Source organism: Leptosomus discolor, chromosome 6 (genome assembly GCF_034619465.1).
Source record: "Leptosomus discolor isolate bLepDis1 chromosome 6, bLepDis1.hap2, whole genome shotgun sequence".
NCBI lineage: Eukaryota > Metazoa > Chordata > Aves > Leptosomiformes > Leptosomidae > Leptosomus > Leptosomus discolor.
The window spans coordinates 14,420,630-14,441,551 of record NC_141396.1 but is presented as its reverse complement, the minus strand read 5'-3'; the positions used below and the strand labels follow the sequence as shown (position 1 = coordinate 14,441,551).

At 43.5% G+C, this 20,922-nt stretch overlaps 1 protein-coding gene across 1 annotated transcript in view; it reads left to right on the top strand.

The window, feature by feature from the left end:
* The window catches only part of NEURL1 (neuralized E3 ubiquitin protein ligase 1), a 160,710-nt gene that overhangs the window by 100,338 nt on the left and 39,450 nt on the right, over positions 1-20,922 (top strand). The window contains exon 3 of the mRNA XM_086466980.1: positions 392-713. Within this exon, the coding sequence (XP_086323106.1) occupies positions 392-713 (322 nt within the window). The remainder of the gene's footprint in view (positions 1-391; positions 714-20,922) is intronic.

The window sequence follows — 20,922 nt, the reverse complement described above, 5'->3', positions numbered from 1 at the left end:
CCATCTGAGCACCACAGGGGAAGAGCTCTGCTGCTGCGGGTTGATGCAGCTCTTATGGCCATTTTTGGCACATTTTGTGAGAGGATGATTCTTAGGCCAAAAGGAATTACCCTAGAAATAGAAGTGAGTCATCATGCAGCTGTAATTACATTTCAGCTCTCTGCATAGATTTAATTTGAATTTTTTTTTTTAATATGTCCATTGTATATTAAATGTGCAGCATTGCTGCTTGCAGCTGAAAAAGCTACAGCAGTGTTTAGTGGGTAAAATTTTTCCTAAATCTACTGGGCTCATCTGCACGGTGGCTGTCGGTGTTGGTGCCATAGAGCCTGTAGTGTGTAAGTGAATGTTCAAGGGCCAAACGCTGTTATTGCTGCTGTTATCTTTGCAGATCACTAAAAAGCAGTGTTGCTGGAGTGGGGCTCTTCGACTCGGATTTACTTCCAAGGATCCATCGAGGATTAACCCTGACACTCTGCCGAAGTATGCATGCCCTGACTTGGTTTCCCAAAGCGGTTTTTGGGCCAAGGCTCTGCCGGAAGAGTTTGCGAACGAGGGAAACATCATAGCCTTCTGGGTAGACAAGAAGGGACGAGTTTTCTATCGAGTGAACGACTCTGCTGCGATGCTCTTCTTCAGTGGGGTGAGGACAACAGAGCCCCTCTGGGCTTTGATCGATGTCTACGGACTCACCCGCGGAGTACAGCTCTTAGGTGAGTACTTGGGTCCAAACGTGCAGGGATTATGCTGAGCCAACCCCAGCAAAGGGCCAGCCTGATGCTGCCTGTCCTCCTCGCTGTGCTGAGGCAGGCACAGGGCAACAGCTGTTGTTCCTTCTCAGAGCATCTCACGACCTCAGTTTGGATCAGTGAGTGTTTGAAACTTAGAATGTAAATATAACATGAGTAGGAGGTGGGAAACAACCACTACAGTATAGCACTAGAAGCAGTCTGTAAATAAGTGGATTTCAGCTCAGAGGTGTTGCTCTATGAGAGCATAGTCTGGAGTGTGGCATATACCTTGTAAAACTTTCTTTTTATCTCATCTGTTGCTTTCCCCATGCCAAACTGGAGTGATGCATTTTATGTGTTATGGACAAATCCTTCCTGGATGGCACTATTATGTTTTTCTGGCTGGTTTAGTGGGCAAATTTGAAACATGTGTGTCTTCCAAATTACCTGGGAGAAGCTGCAGCTGTTTTTGCCAGGATGTTGCTTTCATAGAGGAGTTTGATTCATCATTTGGAGCCTGAAGGTTGGATATACACTTGGGGTTGGAGGATGAGGAGTGCTGAGTGCCTGTGCCTTCTGCCATCCTCAGCTGAAATTGAGATAGTTTGGCATTCATGAGGACTCAATATAGCCTCAAGTGTGCAGGCTGTCAAAGTTTGGGCAATTTGAGTTTATACATCTTAGAAGAACTGAAAAGAATCTCCAAGGACCCAACTTAAGGGGCAGCTAGGTTGCTGGGGAACTGGGGGTGTCAGCATGCAGCCTTGGATTTGGCTTTGCTTTATCACTGGGGGGCAAATCACAGCACTTCTCCATGTAACAGTAGTTTCATGGGTCTTGTTTTTGCTATGGAAAAGGTTAAATGGTACCTGCTGACCTTCATGAGCTGAAGTTCCTTCTGAAGATGAGATGATCTTGTTTGTCTGAGAGCGATCTGTTTTTTTCTAGTTGTGCAGTTTGATAATCTCTGTTAAAATGACATCTTCATGATATATATAAAAATCTTCAATGAAATCTGTTTCTGAGAGTTCTGCCTCCTTTCTGCACTGCCTGCTGTACTAAAAAATATGGTGGCAGGACTGTCGGTAGCAACCTACATGGCAGAGAAGAGGGATGTGGATTCAGGAGGTGAAGAAATGGGACTGACCTCTTCTTGCTGCAAAAACCACCAGCACAAGATTGCACAAGGCAGAGGAATTAAAAAATTTCTCGGCAGCTTTTTGCTTTCTTTTAGGAGCAGGAAGATTTATCTTTTGTTGTGAATCAGCTTGAATCGGAGCCACTAAGCAACTGTTTGTAGGGCAAGGTGGTGGTATTTGAATTGGGATCTAGAATTTGGGCAAATGTCACGCCAAGGGTTCAGTTAGGAAGAGCTTACAAGTGTCTCCAAGTCCTCTGGCTGTTCTTGTGAGATCTGGCATCTCGGGACTCCTTCACCTGATTAATGAGGGCCCGTAACTCTGGATTATATGTTTCCTTTCAAAACACCCAAGAAATCGTTTCCTATCAGTCATCCACCCCCGCGTTGTCCTAGCATCTTTCACATCCCCTTTCACAAGGAAAATGTGACTCTTGCCAGCCACTGACTTGCCTCTAGTCTAACAGGCTCCAGACTCTCTGGTGGGTATAAAGTCCCTGAATGAAGGAGGCAGCTTCTGAGTTTACACAGTTGGCGTGGAGCTCAGATATGTATTTATAGCTCGTTCCAGCAGCCGTCAGCAGGCTTTAAGCCTAGCAACTGTGCCGAAACATCTTTGACTTGAGTCCTCTCTATCTCCATTCATTATGACACAGCACTAAAAGTTAGAGCAGGGAAGTCATCGGCTGTGTTGCCTCTGGATCCTATAGACATACCCACTGCAAAGCTCTGCATGCCTGTTTTAGTGTAGCAGACCACACATATAGTACAGGACAACTTGCCAAAAACTCCCAGGACTTGACAAATGAATTTCATAGCTTAGCTACAAACATATGGTTGAGTTCAGCCTGGTATGGCATGCAGGGCATCTGATGGAGGCTGGGGATGCTGGAGCGATGTGTTGAACAGAAGAGCTTAGCATTTCAGATTCCAGTTCAGTGATTTATTCCATCTCCAGCCCCAAACTTGTTCCTTGTTCTTGAGCCTCACTATTTTCCCAATGACTGTAGGGCTGCAGGGCCATACTGTCCCTCTGTACTGCCTCCATTTGCTTTTATGTTTATTTCACCCAAGAATTTGACCAAAAGCTTTACCATTTCTGGTGGCTCTCTTTCTCTTTATCACAGAATTATTCTCTCCCCACTCCCAATAATGTAACTTCACTTCCAAAATAAGACTTGCCTGAAGGAAAGACATGCAGCAGTAAGTCTTGTGTCACTGCAAGATCCCAGGTCTGTAGGGGATCCAAAACTTCACATTTTTGTTTCGCTTATCTGCACTACAGTAGCAGTTACAGTCAAAATAAGGGATGCAGTAAAGCAGAGTGATGACCACGTCAAGTGACACTGTTCCTGTCTTACAGATTTAATAGAGACATGAACAAAAGGGGGCTCAATGCCCGAGAGAGTTAAATGATTTACCAGAACCTTGTTGCCCAGCTCAGTCCTGCCTCCCTCTCTGCCAGCATCGCAGGCATTGCACAACACTCTGGCATCACTAAGTTGCACCTGTGGATGAAAGAGCTTTACCCATAGCATCAGCCTTACTGGTAATTACCCACATATCATTACTGCTGTCAATGGACAGGTTTATGTTCCTGGGTCTGACTGCTGCTGCTGTATGTTCAGAAGCAGAACCTTTTAAGCAGCTTCTTTGCCTGCTTGATTTGGTTCTGAAATAGGTAAAAAGGGCCACTGTGTCTCGGCCGAGGGAAGGTCAGGAACTGAGTGGGGATCATACCTTGCCTGTCACTGCTGGAGTGAGTCAAATGGAAGGCTGACTTAAATCCACCTTGAAGGCAGCTTCAGCGATGAGGTTCACAGTGCTCACATGCTCGGTCACAGGTGAGGGGCTACTCCTTGCTCTCCTGGCTTCTACCCATGTTATAGAGGTGAAAAGGCTTAAATTCACCCAGGAATCTGGTCTCCACTGCCCAAAGGTCTTAGCTGGTTTCCTGCCTGTGTAGGGGAGGTTGTTGCAATTGAGTGCATTATGTTCTGTGTTTTAGGGTATGAGTTTCAGCATAGATGCAGGCTTGTGTGACCTGTAAACATGCCCCTGTACGGCGGCTCTCATGCTGACATGCTCAACATGCAGGCAGGATGGTTTACAGCTCTGCTTCCCTTTTTGGGCAGCTTGGTTTGCACAAGTGCATTTTTACATTCCAGAATAATTTAAAGTAATATTTACTAGAAATGTGGCTTAGCCTTATGTTATCACTTCAACATACACACATGCTCATTCACACTTCAGAAAGAGTCCGAGAAAAATGGAATACAAGCAATCTGCTGCCTTGCTGCTATAATAAGCATCAAAAAAGAAAAGGAAAGGACCAGCTGTTTAAATCCTGGGGTCTTCAGAGCCTAGGGCAGCTCATGGGAACCAAATGGTGTTGTCTCACATTAGTGTGCTTCTTTCAAGCACTTGGCTAGTGAGCCTGGCATAGAGATAGAAATGTTTATGCACACTTTCTATGGACTCACTGCAGGACACCAAGGGTGGCAACTTTCCTCAGTGATGTGTAACTTAAAGCATAATGTGTGTTTTTAGCGTTTTTCTGTACCTTTTGGTGGGGAATTCCACGTTTACCTGTTGAAAATTGCCCCATTTTTTTTGGCAACGACTTTGTAGCACAGGATTGCAGAATGGTTAAGATTGGAGAGGACCTGTGAAGATCATAGACTTGTACCATCTAGTGTCTTTTCTTTCAAAGGACAACATGTGTTCTAAAACTATGGAAAAATGGGACTGCAAAGAAATTATGATTCCAGCATACCCCTCTACCCGCCGCATATGTCCAGTGGGGTAACATGAGGAACAGTTTTTTCATTTTCCTTAGCTCCATCCATTACTAGTATGGTCAGCAATCAAACCACTTTACTGTTTATTACTCTGTTACACTCTTCTCCCATCCATTTGTATGTTCACTCATGCAGTATTTCAAAGTAGTCTTGCTCTTTTGCTAGCACAAACTTGGAAAACCGAGGATAATTTTATTTAGATTGGCATACTGAGAGGCACCTGTGGAAAGCAAAACTTCACCACCCTTTGTAAATATAAAATATGTGGAAAACTAGTAAGACCTTGCAAACTGGGAAAATTTTAAATGCGTATGCATTAAATGTGCATGTATTAAATTCTCTGAAGTAGAAACACTATAAATGTATACTTCAGCCATAAATACATATACAGATCCTAGTAGAATTAACTTTCTCCAGATCCACTTCTTAGCTTCTTATTGCTTCATGTTTGTAAAGTATTGAAAGTCAAAATGCAAACTGATGGAAATGTATCCCTTTCGGGACTCAAGCTACTGTATATTTGACAAAGTTGCACACTTTGTAGGGAAAGAAGAAAACATGTTTTTCTTTCTTCAACCTTGTCAGTCCTTAGGTAAATTGAATCCATAACTCCAGGGCAACTTTAGAAGAAACATTAAATAAGCCTCAAGTGAGATGGATTTATGGGCAAATTTCAGGTGTGAATGGTATAAGATTGATGATAAATTTAATTTATCGCATGCATCTGCAGTTTTACCATGTCGTTGTTACTATTTTATTTTCCAAGTGCAAAACTTATTTTCCATTGCCCATGGGAATTCATTTCAGACTGATCTGCTGAGAGTGCTTTGCACTAAACAAAATTGGATAATCAAATATGACTGCAGTGTATTTTTATAGTCTATTGTCGAAAGTGGAAGCTATAAACTATTTACCCTCTCTGTGGAAGTCTGTGACTATCTGAGGGAGAAGAATAATATGTATTTAAACAGAGCCATACTTAATGAAGGCAAGATATACACGACCTGCAAACAGTCAGTTGTCATTGTTTTTCCGCATCTCCTAAGGGGAGAGGGAATTTAAATTGCTCATAAAATTTTATTGTGTGTAGCTGTTGTCTCTATGGCAGCTGCAGGAAGCTCTCTAACATGGCTTAAAATGTGAAAACAGTTTAACAAATAACTCATCTCTTCCCATTTTAATTAATCCCTGCTTTGCCTTAGCACCTCTGGAAGGACGTATTTTTCCAGATGTGATAGGTACCCAAAAGTTAGCCCACAGCCCAAAGGCAGCTCCTTGTGCTTGAATGTCTGTCCATCCCTAGGTTGGTCTGTCTTGCTTACAATGATAAGGCTACCGGCCACATCACTTCCAAGCAAGCCAGAATTCATCTTGGCCGCATGAACACAGTGGCTTTTTTTTTTTTTCCTTCTCTTTGTGTTTGATTGTAAACAGCGGAGAATTCATGCCCATGAGCCTGGGTTGGCTGACGGGGGAAGGCAGCATCTCGCCAGCCCTCCCTGGCCCTCCTGCTCTCTGCGCAGTGCAGGCTGTGCAGTTGAATGGCAGACACCAAGTAAGTTAGAACAGCCAGATGCCAAGTAAAATAAGGTCTCTGAGGGATCAGCATTTCAGGCTTCACTGATCTCGATGAGGTGTTGAGTTATGAAATTGCACAGAGGCTGTGTGCATTACATATATTTTATCGGGGTTGCTCGTCAGTGTAGTTGTTGCTTTCAACTGAACCACCTTTGCCTTAGCAGGACTGCTCATGGAGCTGAGGCGTTGCTGCAGGTGAACAGAAAGGACAAAAGCTGGCATATAATGTGCTATTGGGTGCATTATATCCACAGCCTGCAAATGAATCTGGGTAGGAATAAATTTAAGATAGATTAGTCTGGCTATTATGGCCCAGACTGAGAAAAATTAAGACTGTAGCAAGACAGAATGACCAGTGGAAAAATAAATTCTGTGCTTTATAAAGTTCCTTTACTTCTGGTAAGCTGAAATATTGTTCCTAACACAAGCAAGAAGGGCTATATAATAATGTTTTCCATGTTACCCAAGGAAATATGAAAATTCTGACAATTGTAAGTGTTGTTTACATTGTGGGTAGGTGTATGCTGTAGTTCAGATGCTGAAACTGCAAAGATAGGCCTCTGTGTTAAAAAAAGTTATGTCTTCACATTAAATATCTCTTGTGATGATTGATTTGGCCTTCCTTTAAGGAGGTAAATATTGCTGGCTTACACTAAGAAGTTTATCTTGCCTTTGCTAAGTGTTGTTATTTTTTAGCAGAATTGTGGAACCTATTGTCTGGAAACAGTGATTCCAATTAAGAAGGCTTTGACCTTCTTTTACTTCTACTAAAGGTATAAATGACTGGAATAATTGAATATATACTGAATTTATTACACAGCTATATTTAGTTACAGAAGTTTCTAGCATAGACAGGGCCTTAGAGAATAACACAGCACTAATGGAGCAGTGTATTATTTTGAGAAACATTTCAAATAGTTCCTTGTATTAGCAAAGATTTTGGTGTTTTTAATTAAACCATTAGAATAAGATATCTATGCTGTTTTTTTAAAAAATGCATTCCTTAGCTGATACTTAATGCAGCATATAATTGTATTTTCCTTAGTTTGTCTAGTGTGGTTCCTATTGTAATTCTGTAAGTAATAAGTGTCTTTAAAAAGAAAGGTGGCAAGAATATGTTGGTACAGGGGATTAATCTTTGCAGCTTTCTTAATATCTTTATCCAAAATGTTCAGAAAAATAGTTTAAAATGTACAAACCTTGGGCTGTAATGCTGAAAGCTAATTCCTCTTCATTCATAAAACTATAACTTGACAAAAATGGTGCATTTACACTGCTGTAAGACAGTTGGAGCTGGAGGTAAGTTTTGGATGGGAATTGAGTAGATGATCTGGTAAAAGTATAACAATTTATTGTCCTAATCTTGCAATTCCAGCTGTTCCAGCTGTGGAGGCCCTTTCCTCTAAGCCTGTATGACAGATGATGGCTAAATATTGCTTATATGATAAAACTAAACACTGGCTCTTGTACAGTATGTCTCTGCCGGCGTGAGATAGCACTTTGTCATTTCAGCGTCTAATTGGCATCACAGCTGCTGAATATGCAATTTACCGTACAGAGGATATGATTTTGTTATCCCTGTAGGTGTCTGGATTATTAAAAAAGTTTGACACCTTTAATAAAATTAAATTGTCTTTTCCATCCATGTCAGCAACAGAGCTAAAAATGAGATTGCTTTGTACTCTAGTCTCAATTTTCTTCCCAAGCTGTATAAGCAGAACTGTTGCTGTTGGGGCTCAATCTGGAAACCCTTACCTATAGCCCAACTCTACTCTGTTTTACGAGTCTAAACTTGCAGCCACGTGTGGAGTTGCTCTGGTTTTACGCTCTGAGCAGAATCTAGCCCCAGGTTTTTCTTTATTCGTCACTTCTCTTTGGCCAAACATTGAGCAGCAGAAGCTCCTACAGGCCTTGCCTGGCTTGTCCTGGAGAAAACAAAATATTTTGACTCAGGGAACCTGTGCTGATTCAAGCCAGAACCTCTCCTTCCATGTACCCTTGTCCAGACCAGGAGAAACGAGCCTCCCGGGATCTGTGTAACTGTGACTGTTCACAAGTGGCTGAAAGATGGCAAAAATGCAGGTGGTATCATCTACTTGTGCAGATTCAGAAGATCTTTTGTTAGTGACTTGGGCCTGTACTCACCGAAAGCTGCTCTCCCAGCATGGATGGGCTGGTGCAGCAACGCCCAGCCCAGGTATGCAGTGCCACCTGCCACAGTGTTAAACTCTCACCAAACCGTGCTATCAGTATAGCTGTTGCTAAATTATGGTGCATTCTTGCATCAAGAAGTTATTGTCTATGTGTGATGCATAAGAGTGTACCTGCTACCTGCTACCAGTAACTGGCCTTAGACACCGTTTCACACTAAATCATCATGCTAATACATGGGCTAGGATGGCCTGTTTGTTCATTTATGCCAAAGATATTAATTAGTTGGGATTTCATAGGGAGAAAGAGCCTCTCTGTTCATCAGCTGTACGTGACTGTTTTCTGATGCGTGTGAAATGCAATTCATATGACTGCGTCTGTACAAACAATATAGTGCAACTTCGGTGTTGTCTAGATAGAGGATGTATTGACTCAATGAAAGAATTTCTTAAAAAGTAAAATTTTCAGTGGCTCTTCCAGGGCAGGTAAACGCAAAGGCATCACTGGTGCTCTGAGGCAGGGCTTGGGGAGAATGGGAGCGTGCACGGAGGAGGGATCCCTGTGCTGCCCCACATGTGTGTGCGCTCTTCCCTGCAAATCTGCTTCACCCCATGCTGAAGGCAGAGCCTGAGGCTGAGCGGGCCCTTGGTCTTGCACCACTCTTCTATGCTCAGTTTGCTGCAGTCTTGTTCCTTGTCCTGGCCTTAGCTTGAGAGACACACACTGGGTCAACTGAAGATCCACTAAATCCAGTGTCCTATCTCTGACAATGACCAGCATCCCTAAGTCCTTCTTGGAAAAAAATTCTGGAAGTGCAAGTGTTATTTTCTCCTGCCTTTCATCTTTAGTCATGCTGAGCTACTACTTCTGTTCTCCAGGATATACTACCTGTGTTGAATCAACTCCCGATTTTGATGTAGAGGTGACATCAGCTTTGCTTATGATGCATCTGCATCCTGCAAGGTGCTGTGCTCAGTGAGATGCCTGGCTCCTCTCTCCTGCTCAGGAATTTAGGAAAATCTGGATCTTGCATTCTTGTGTCACACTCTCTTAATCACATTTTCATAATATGTTCTTCTGACAGTGTTACACGTTTCCCCTATGTTGTGGCATTTGGTGAAAATATCATTCCTTGTACTGACACGTGCTAGCTAAGTGCTTCTTCCAACTGTCATGGGAATTATAGCAGAGTACTTTTGGCAGAACTTTGTGAAATGTATAAAAAGCATTTCCATGTATATAGGCTAGAACAGTATGTCCAGTCATTTACAATTTTGATTCTCGTGCATTAGCATCATTTTGATGTTAAAAGCCTCTACAGAAATATTTTAAAAGAAATTTCCATTCCATCTTCTCCTATTAGATTTTGAAATTAAACTTACTTGGGATTGGTAAATCTTTAGTCTGTAGCTAGGGATAAAAGATTGATAAATCAAATTGCTGGCCACTGAATCAAATCTTGTGACACTGGCTATAGCTGGTGTGTTTAAGATGATGAAAATCTCTTGTGATGCATCTGGCCACCGGTGTGACCCTTCACAGACAATTAATTATCTTCAGGAAAAAAAAAAAAAAAAAAAGTTTAATTGCTGTATCTTCTTTTAAGAGGATAAAGACCACTCCAGGGAAAAAGCCTTTAGAATCCAATAATCCTATTCCTGTGCTGGTACCATGCCAATAAATACTACGCCACTTGCATGGAAGGATCTGAAGCCTCCAAAATCTTTAATGTAGAGTGTTCCCTCTTTCTCTACACACCCGAACCTGAAGGCCCCTGGCACCTCAGAGCCATGTAGTGTCTACTTAAACTGCGAGACTGATGACGATTTGTTCAATGTGTTTCCATAGACATTTGCATTTACTTCTCATTCTGCAGTGGTGTTTCCCTGGTTGATCTTCTTTGCCCTCTTTGTTGTCTGTAGGCAGCAGCCATCACCCTCCTGAGCCTTTCACAGACATCAGCAGACCACTCTGCTTTCCTAGCATGGCTTGTGTGAAAGCACCTTTTTGACAAAAAAACCTGGTCCTGTTGGTTTCTGCCCCTGCTTCTAGGCCTGGTTGATTCTAGCTGGATCTGATTCTGAACACTGGAGTATGCTCATATCTAGGTGAGCCTTGATGTTGCCTGCATTTGTCAAAACACTTTTTTATTGCTCCATTTTAATGTGGTAGAGTCTGCAGATCTTGACTGTAACACTGCTCGGCCAGGTGGAAGGAAATTGGCCTCATGCTGAAGGTCAGTGCTAGAAACAGTTGGAAAGAAAACTGAACTGATGGAGAATTTCACTGTGGAGCTTCAGGGACTGGCAATTTCAACTCAACCTAATTGGCTCACTCAAGAGAAACACAGAAATGATTTGTTCTTAGGCCATAATCACTATTATGACTATTTGTATGATAATTTCTAATGCTTCAGTTTTAGATGTGAGACCTAAAAGACTGATGCTCCATAAAAAACAGATAAGCTCCAAAGAGTCAAAGTAATAATCTAATGGGGAGGCAGAGGGTCCTCTATGTTGGCAAGCTAAGAGGTGAAAGCTGATGGAGGAAAAAAATCACGTGGGAAGTAAAATACTACTTTTTAAAGGTGTGTGGTTTCCACCCAGACAGATTACCCATTCTCAGTTGCTTAAAGAAGAAGACTTCATAGGCTGCAGGGCCTGAATTCAATAGGGTGGTTAACTACTTACCCACCTCTTATGCATATGTAGTTGTATCTGATATGCCAGAAATCGGGTATATGCTTGAGTAAGTATGTTAATTCACATTCCTAAAGATAGCCGTGTGCTTAAGTGCTTTGCTGTATCTTTTTTCTTTGCCATCTGCTTGTTACTGGGTTCTGTGCAGGGCTTGCTAGGTCAAAACCAATGGTCTGTGGTTAATCAGTAATCAATGATTGTGCAGGGATTAGGCTCTGTGCTTAATGGTTTTTCTGAGAAGCAAAGACTCTTTTAGGAAGAGGAGAGAGATGAGCATGAGCAGGAGAGGCTGGAATGCACTGCTGAAGTTGGAGGGGAGGTAGAGAGGTTGCCTCCCAGCAGTGCTTGCTTTTCTTGGAAAACATGGCTAGTTTCTGTGCAGGAAGGTTTAAGAAGAGGTCCAGAAGCATGAGGGGAGCAGGAAGATGAAAGCATGGAAACAGGGTGAACCACTGTCTGAAAGCAATGGAAGGAGGACAGGTTTGGCAAAGAGGGAGCAGGTTATAATGATGGGAAGGCAAGAACAACACAGTGATCAAGATACTACCCCTTTCTTGCCTGGTTTCTTCACTCACAAAAGGTTCAATTTACACTTGTAAATCACTGGCTTACTTTGACTTTGTATTGATAATTCATAAGCCAAAGGCTTTTGTTTCCTTTTATTTTCCCTTTATCTGGACAGCACAGTGTGTTAGGTGTGTTTGAACTATTTTGCATGGGTTACTGTGGATGCCTGGCATGTTCCTTGAAGATAAGTGAGCCCTTTCATCAGGTCAAGTACATACTACTGACTCTCTATCAAAGGGATCGTGAAGATACAGGAGAAAAATGACACATGGGGAAGTATCTGAGTCAGATGTGTTTCTTACATCCCAAAGTAGATTGGTGGCTTTTTGTTCTGCTCTTGATAACACCTATTCATCTTTGTACAATTGCTCTTTTCATCATATAGCTAATTTATTGTAGAAGTCTTCTGCTAATAACAAACGTTGACAGATTTATCAAAGGGGGTGTTTTGGATGAAGGTGAGTAGGCTGTGTGAGGAGAGAGGAGATACTCTTTGTCAGTGCTTTGCAGTGGGGATCTCACACTCTGTGTCTGGAATTTGCTTCCAGAGAAACTTCTGTCTATTCAGTTGCACTTTAGAGTCTGATCTTCCACCTAGTAGCATCTTGAGCTTGCTGGGCTGAGAAAAAAACAAAACCTCTTGAAAATATGTGCTGAGTGCAGAGGGTTTAGTTACAATGAACAACCTAGAAAATTAATGCAAATTAATTGCAAACATGGCTTCAAAAAGGACTAGGTAAGCTAACCTGAGTAATTTCTATGGGCAAGCATTTAGAATTGAAATAGCCTGACTTTTCAGCTAGATCAGCTAGATTCAGCTAGATTCAGAGTGAACTCAACTGACATTTGATTCACTTGAGAGTTTTACTGACAACCACAGAAGTGAGAAAAAAAAAATCTTAGCCCTTTTCTGAGACAGGCAAAGAGGTAAATGGTGGCCACTGGAGAAACCCAGGCAGCCATCTCTTCCTGGCTTTAGCAGAAGGGAGAAAAACAGCAGTGAATGATAGGAGCGTCTCAAACTGTTCTGGGTAGACCTGAAGATAACTTCACCATCACTCCTGGAGATGTGTCACTGTTGGTTATTCTGGCATGTGTCGTCCAGGGCATATTCGCAGCCAGCAGTCCCAGGTGCTTACAACTGCTGTCCCCTCCTCAGGATGTTCCTATTGGCAGCTATTTGACCAAGCTATTATTTTATGATATATTTAGTTCTTTTTTATCTTTCCTCACTGTCAGTCTCTCCAGTCCAATAATCATGTTTTCTTCTTTACCACAACCTCCATATCCTGCTGTCATTCTAAAAATGCTTGTGATGTTAAATTTTTTCCAGTTATATGATGAAAATTAATTCATTCTGACACAGCCATGAAAATCTGATTCAATTCCTTTTTTTGGTATCTCAGTCACAGTCCTTGATCACAAATCAGAATGAGTCAGAATTTCCCAGGTTATTATTTCCTCAGAAAAGCTGATTGCAACCCTGTCTCCATACTTAATATCCTTTTTCTGACTGTGGTGGAGCCGAGCAGTCAAGGCTGCATTGATTGTGTTTGGAGACCTGTCTCTTGTTCTGGCATTCAGTGCCACAGGTGGAAAAGGTCAGAAAAAAAAAAAAAGGCCAAGAAGTATCCCAGACCAGTTTTAGTGTTGCAGTTTCCCATCATTAGGTAGTTGAGTTCACACTGGCTCTGTGACATAAAGATTAGTACAGAAACTAGCAGGATTTATTTCTCTGGAAACTAAGAAATCTTGGGTCACAGGTGGGGAGGGAACACAGTGACTTTATCAGCATGTGCCAGGACATGAGAATTTAGTAACAACAGGTGTTCAAACTGGCCATATTGTGCTGAGATCTTCTGCCAAAACAGACTGTCCTGAAATGTTTCAGATAGGTTTTGAATACTTTGGGGTTCAACTGGTTAAATGAGTAGCTTATCTGAGGTTACTAAAAGTAGAACAGAATGAAAAATAAGTGGGAAATACTTTCTTTGGGGCCCTTATAATTCATTTATTCTCTCCAATACATGTTAGTCTATCCAATTTTATGTCTGGAGGCCAGGACCGTGTTGGCTGCCCATTGAAAGAGTAGAGTGCCATCAGTCTGTTCTTTTGTGTTGGGCTGAGCTGTGGCCAGGAGGGGTTTGGAGGCACAAGGAGGCTTCTATTTCCTTACACAGAGCCTCTGGCTCTGGAAGCAAACACAGGAGGAAATCCTGCTTCTCCTCACCATTGTACCTCTCCTTATTCTGAAGGATGTGCTGTCAGCTGAGCAGCAGGTGAAGGGGCTGCAGGAAGGAGCAGGCATTGCTTCTTGCAGGGCACAGGAGGCAGGTGAGATCCCTGAGCCTGCCCCAGGGGGTTTGTCGTGCACAAATTCAATGTCCAGCTTGAAGACTAAGGAACTGTTTCCATGTTTTCTATTGATTGCTGCAATTCCCTTTTGTGGTTCTCTTGGGATCTTCAAATAGGGCAGTAGTAGCTTTAAAATCCACTTGGTTTGTTGTTTTGTTTGGTTTTGTTTTTTTCACATGAAAATAGAAAAAAAATGCCCAGACAGACATTGGTCCATTATTTTTATGAGGGAAGAATATTTATTAGGAGTTAATTGTGCAGGAAAAGCAACCAAGCACTGCCTGCAGGGGAAAGCCTTTACACGCTGGTGTGAGTACATCAGATCAATAACTAATGGTTAACAGGAAGGGACAAAAGGCCATCCTTAATTTTAGTGGTAAAGGATTCAGCTCCCAATTCAGACTCAGATTTCTCATCTTCCTGAGACAAATCGCACAAGGGCCTGCTTTCTGCAGGATGGAGGTACAGCTTTTCTTCCTGACAGGGAACTGTGGGTTTCAACTCCTCATGTGCTAAAGTGGGCAAGCCAAGCTACTGGTCCCACAGAAGTGTCTTATCTTTGTTTGACTTGTGTGCCTTGCGAATGAGTTTCTGGCAGAGACATGAGTTACTGTTTCATGATTCTATTTTATGTTGTGTTGCGTATGCCAAAGGCTGTGCTGTGTTGCTCCTACCCTGCTAGACACAACAGTTATTAAAGCTTAGGTGAGTGAACTCAATTTCCCCTAAATTTCCTAACAATTCTAGACATTATTGGTGAGGATAATTAGGATAAGATGCTGGTACGCTGAGCAGAATGAGTGGCCTTTGTGAGGCTCATCCATTATTAATCACCCGTGTAATTTTCCTTAAGTGACAAGGTACGATTGCTTTTTTTTCAGGCCCAATTGCATCTTCATGCTTTGAGCAGAGATGAGACCCTCTTGCCTGCATTATTGTGAATTACCCCTTTGGGAAATGAGGATGCTGTAGGTTGGAGATACTGCCTGGGAGCTTGCTCGTGACACAGAGAGACAACCAGATGCTGAATAAGCAAGAAACTAATTCTTCCTTCCCTTTCTTCTTTCCACATAAGAGACCGGTTTGTTTTTGCTGGAGCTTTGCCTGTGTAAAGGTTGCAGTATGGAGCCAGTGTGTGCCGTAACACTTAACCTTTGGCATGTCAGAAAGCAGCTTATGGTGGGGGCAAAAAGCCTTCTCTGATGGCGGTATCTGCTGAGCGTGCCTGCAGTGTGGAGGGGGCATGGGGGTAGGCGAGTGCAGGGATACCAGCTGTACGTTAAAACCTTAGAAAACAAACTCCTCACAGATGAAAGAAATGTAGTACTCTGATTTAATACAACCTAATAGTTTTGCTTCAAATAACTTAGAATGAAGAACAAGTCAGTATACCCTTTGTTAAAAGCAGAGTGACAGCGTAATAAACATAACCTTATTGAACTCAAAGAAGCATAAATCACTTGTAATTCAAAAGCATTATAAAAAATAATTATGATTCACTGCTGAACTCAGTTTTACAGTCTGTGAAAACTTTTTATGTTTTGCTTTCAAAACGGCATTTCTCTTAATCAAAGTTGTTGCAATTAGAGGGAGTGGTAATGATCCAGCAGATGGCTGAGTGGTGTTGCCTTTTGAGGATCTCTACAGCTGCCATTTTCATAGCATGAATAGTGATGCTTGGTGTTGGCAGAGAAGGTCCTGTGGATCAGAGCTCCAGCAATTGGAAATGTGTTTTGCAATACACCCCCATTCCCCAAAACCTACCATGATGTTGAATTCCATCCACTTAAAACAGAGCCTATGTTTAACAATAAATTAAATCATTATCCTGCCTGTCAGCTCGGAGTTAAGGGGCTATGCAACTGTGATTCTCTGTTTAGAAACTGCCTGGAATAATAACTTTCAGATGTCTCAAATATGCACCACTTATCTGTAACATCTAAATACAAATGTCTCCCCGCTGAGCAAGCCCGACACTGTTTACCTATTGTGTCCAAACCATTCCAGAGGGTTTGCTTGGCGTGGAGCGGAAGGCCCTATATCCGCAGCTCCGACAGCGCTGTCAGTGTAATGTTTTTCAACTCCTCCTCACCTTTAGGTGATTGCAAAGAAAGAAACAGCCTAAGCCTGGGGGTGACAAGTGAAGAATGTCCCTGCGTGTGCATCCCCCTTTCCTGCCCCCAAGCCAAGGGTAAAAGTGCATTGCGAGCCAGCTCCACGCTCTTGCAGACGGGATGATGTTCGCGCCGTTGGGTCCCTGCCAGCCTGCTGTGAGATGATCCAAATGCTGAATCCCGCATGCCCCGGGCGTGCTGGGGCTGGGTAGAGTCGAGGTGCTGTCGCCGGCTTGGGGGCCCCGGGCTCTTTCTCTGCATGCAGACCTCAGTGGGACCTGTCAAGTCTCATTGAACGTCAGGCTCTGCAATTGGCTTGCACCGTATGCTCCCCCCAGCTACGGCATGCTGAAGCCGTGTGCCGTGCAGCCGGATGGCTCCGCTGCTGCCCGAGGAGGTGCACTGCTGGATGCGGGCACTCGGCACATTCCTCAAGGGGCTGCAAGGGCGATGGGCTGTGGTGTGGGTTTGCCCCTTCAGCTCATCCATGAGTAATAGGACCAGGGAGAGCTGAAAAAAACTTCCTTGCCTTGCTACAGCTGAACTGCGGCTTATGGGGAAGCCCCTGTGACTTTTGGGAGCTCTCCCAAAGGCATGGAGTGTCTCATACCACCCACACCTGGAAAGACAGGAGCTCTATCCCCATAGCTGGCATTGCGTAGCAAGGACTTCTGCACAATGCTCTGCAACCTAATGGGATACTCTATATGGCCTCCAAATTTCCTAATGCGTCCCAGGGAGCCCCACAGTGCTTGGACTTTGCTTCCCCTGGGCACACAGAAACCCTTAGCTGGCATCCACTGTCCTGATGCAGCAACTGAAGGTTAAATAAGGAGAAATGAGAAGGATTTAACGCATCTTTGCATCATCTATGGTCCCTAGGTGAAGTCTGAGTCACAGCTCTTATTTGGTATATCAGATCTACGCAAATGTTATTGACAGTCTTCCTGCGGCTCTTATCCCTTTGCTGTCAGTTAACTCTTGGATTACCTGTTGTTCAGCTTTGAAGCACTGCCACTCTCCTTATATTACATTACATAGCAGCAGGTTGTCTGAAATGTATGCGTTCTGGGCTTTGAACATTGCTGTTACTAGTTTTTATAGAAAGCATGAAAGTTAGACTGTTAGCAGAGAGCAGACTTGGTACCAAATTGTTTTGCATGGCTACAGTTATGGAAGCAAGCCTTCCCCCCCTGTCCAGTTTGGACAGCAGTTAGCATGCGTGTCCCCTCCGCAGCCACCCAGCGCTGCCACGAAAGAGCACTGCTGATCTGCCTCTGTGGGCAGGTTGAGCCCACAATGGTGTTTTTCAGAATAGCTGCAATTAGTGAAGTGTGCATAGCATTGGCTGAGCTCAGAACATGGTTTCTTCTTCCTTTTTCTTTTTTAAATGTAGGCTTCCTTGTAGGGATGTGGCTTGGAGAGGAGTCCTTTGTAGCTTTCTCTCAGACTGCTCAGGAAACCAAATCAGTGAGGCTCAGTATCTGATGGCTTTATTCATGCAGCGTACCTGCCTCTGTTTACATGAATATACAGTCCAGTTTACTTGCTTGAAATTCCCAATTTGTGTTCCTGTTCTTCACGAAATACTCATCTGCTCGGATGTAGTAAAACAGGTTACTCTGGTGGTGATGTTTCTGGACAGAAGCATGCACAGGCATGTGGCTCCGGTGCCCACTCAGCTTGCTGGAGCTGCCTGTCCCACCTACCAGTCCAACACGGTGGTGCTCGGGGAAAAGCTCTGGCTGGGGACCTGCAGGGCACTTCCATGCTCAAGAAATGAGCTGCTCTGAGGCCACCTTCCCTCCATTCGTCCTCCCACTTTGTATGGTTGGGGACTCCATCTTTATGGGCCTGTCCTCACGTATGCCAGTATCAGTGGTTGGGGATGGGAACGAGAGCAGCATGCAGGACCCACGGGCTCTCCATCCTCAAGCTGGCTTCTCCTGCATGCTGACTCTTACACCAATTACTTTATCAGCATCTTGTCAAATCCTCAGCAGCTCTTCAGTGACTTTCCCACCATCAGCCATGCCAAAGGGCCTGGAGCAAGTTAACATAGCAGAAAAATTTCATACATTTAACCTGTTTATCCATCGCTCTGCTGTGTATCTGTGCTGCTTGTGTGTGACAGTTAAAAGCTACCTGTATCACTTATACACAATGTTTCTTGTATTTACCAGGCACTTTCTGATAATGGCTTGCAGCTTGGCCATGTATGCAGGAAAATAATTTGCATGTACTGGAGTTGCCTTCATGCTGTTTGTTGCTTTAAATTTATACTGGGTGTTTGCTGCCTGGACAGAGAGATGGCTGCAATCTTGGCTGCTGGCATCACAGATGCCTTCAGCGAGAGATGACCAGTGACGTGTTTCTTCCCAAGTGGCATCCCGAGGTGACATGACAGAATGACAGACAGATGGTGTTAGGTTGCACAAGAAGCACTGCTGGCCAAAAAGGTATAAGCAGTTCTTGTGAACCCATGTGATCAGGTCCAGCCAGTCTCTGTAAGGAGCCAAGGCTAGTTTCATTTGTTGAGGGTGGGAATTGTTTGCTATAATAAACTAAAGGTTCAAAGCTGAATTGAATCTCAGCTCCTCCAAAACCCCCAGCACTCTCTGATCTGGTGTTTTGATTACCTGAGCCCATTTTAAATGCTAGCTCAAGCGTCAAGCCCTCACATTTCCATTTAGCTGTTCAAGGAAAACAATTTTAATAGCTACCCAGCTATTCATCAGGATTAGGCCCTGCTGGACTAGTTTGGATAACATGCAAGCTAAGTGCAGTGCAGTCCAAGCTTGTCTTGGAATATCCAGAGGAACCAAAAAACATTTGCTTCAGTAATGCAAGCACGTTCCTCGGCCCCCATTCTTCATGCTGCTGGCCATGTCTAATACCAGGAGAAGAGGGGCTGGGGGAGAGCCCACTCTCCTGTTATTCCTGGCCCTGATGGAAACAGGGAGAAGCAGAAATTATCATCAGGAAGCATGTACTTTTGGAGCTCCCACCCCCAAGTTGATGTGGATGCAGAGGAGAAAAGCATCTGCACGCCTGGGCACACACCCAGCTGCCCGCCATGGCAGCAGCGCCTCTGCCCATTGCTCACTGTGTGCATCCCTGCATGCCCCAGTATTGCAGCATGGAGCACAGCAGCCTTCCAAAAGCACCTCTGGGATTCCAGTGGAGCAGGAGAACTTAACTTGTTCTGTATTTATTGTCTAAGTTTAGATAGCTAGTATACTGCTCTGCCAAGTGTTGAGGGAAGAAGTCCTTGTTCCACCTTATGTGTTTCTTGGAGTAATGGCCCATGCTGGACTGAAAGTCCCCAGCCAGCCAGCACTGAGCAAGGTCGCACATTGGCACTGAATTTGCTAGTTTACTGGTGGCTTCAAGACTTGGTGATGCACCTGGGTTTCCTCTCCTGTCCATGTATCTTCGCACAGACAACAAGAAGTTTTGCTTACTTAATTTCCAGTATTTAGTGGGAAAATGGTAGAAAATGTTCTTTTTAAAAAAAGAAGAATTAATAGAAGTTGAACAGATTACAGTTGTTTTCGTACTGTTGCTGATGGCTGGCTTTTCCTTATCCAGACTTCACTGGAAAACATTGGAGGGATTCCTGCAGGAGGCTCAGGCACCCAAAAAAATTTGGACATTTAATTGCTGCAGTGGTGGGGACCTGTCAAGGGTGATGCTGGCTGCCTTCTGTGTAATCACTGAGATCTGGAAGTGGGAGCTGGAAATCCCATAAGAATCTGGTTTCTTTAAGTACTTTGACCCCTTGGATTGTCTGTGGAAGTTCCTGGGACAGCAAAATTTATGTAAGACATTATGCAGTGTCATCTTTTTTTTTTTTCAGTTTTAGGAAATGTTGAGGCTGGATGAAGTTCAGCAGGGTGAAAGGGATGGTTCTCTTGCATTTAATAATGGCTGCTGCTTGTTTCTGAGGCATGCTGGTTGTATTACAAGGGGAGGCAGGATAGTATCTGCTTTCTATCTGGTAGGACAGCGACTATTTTATTCACAGAATGATCTGGATAGATAAATTGCTGAATCTTGTAGAAGTCTTGATGGTGAGACAACACCTTCTCACTAACTGAAAATAATAATGGCTTTTTCAAGCTCTCTATACAAATATTTACAGCTGTCTCAGTCTATATGTATGTGTATATAAAAACAACCAATCAAAAAACCCCTCAAACAAACCCTGCACAAAGACCAGAAATCTTCCAGACTCTGACCATTTTCATGAAAAGCAAGGGAAAAGTAATACGTTAAATTGTTCACACTTTTTTCAGTTGTCTAGACAGTGCTATAGTGAAATAACACAGTGTGTCTAGCCGAAAAGGGAATTCACTTAGGACTGCGGATCCCATGCAGACAGCAAAGAGGAATTGTTGAGAAGCTTTGGAGAACAGCGAGGGCAAGCTGTCCACTGTCCACCTGGGCGTTAACATCTCAGAAGAAGTGCTGCATCTGAGAGTGGCTGTCAGCTGTCCCTACCGCTTGGTGCCATCTGTGGCACCATGTCCGTGGGAGGGAGGAGAAGTTCAACTGGGACCTTCAGCACATCCAGAAAATATAAATGGTGCAGGAGAATGGGCCTTATCTCTGCTTCTCTGAAAAACAGAGAGTTACCCACATTGAAAGTAAAGTAAAACTGTGAAGCAAGGAGTTTAGCTCTTGTAAGTTATGTATTCGCAATACTTTAAGGATCTGAAAAAAAGGAGAAGAGTGAATTTGTTGTGTCTTCTGTTGTCATGGGACTGTTCTCCTGGCCCTGCGCTT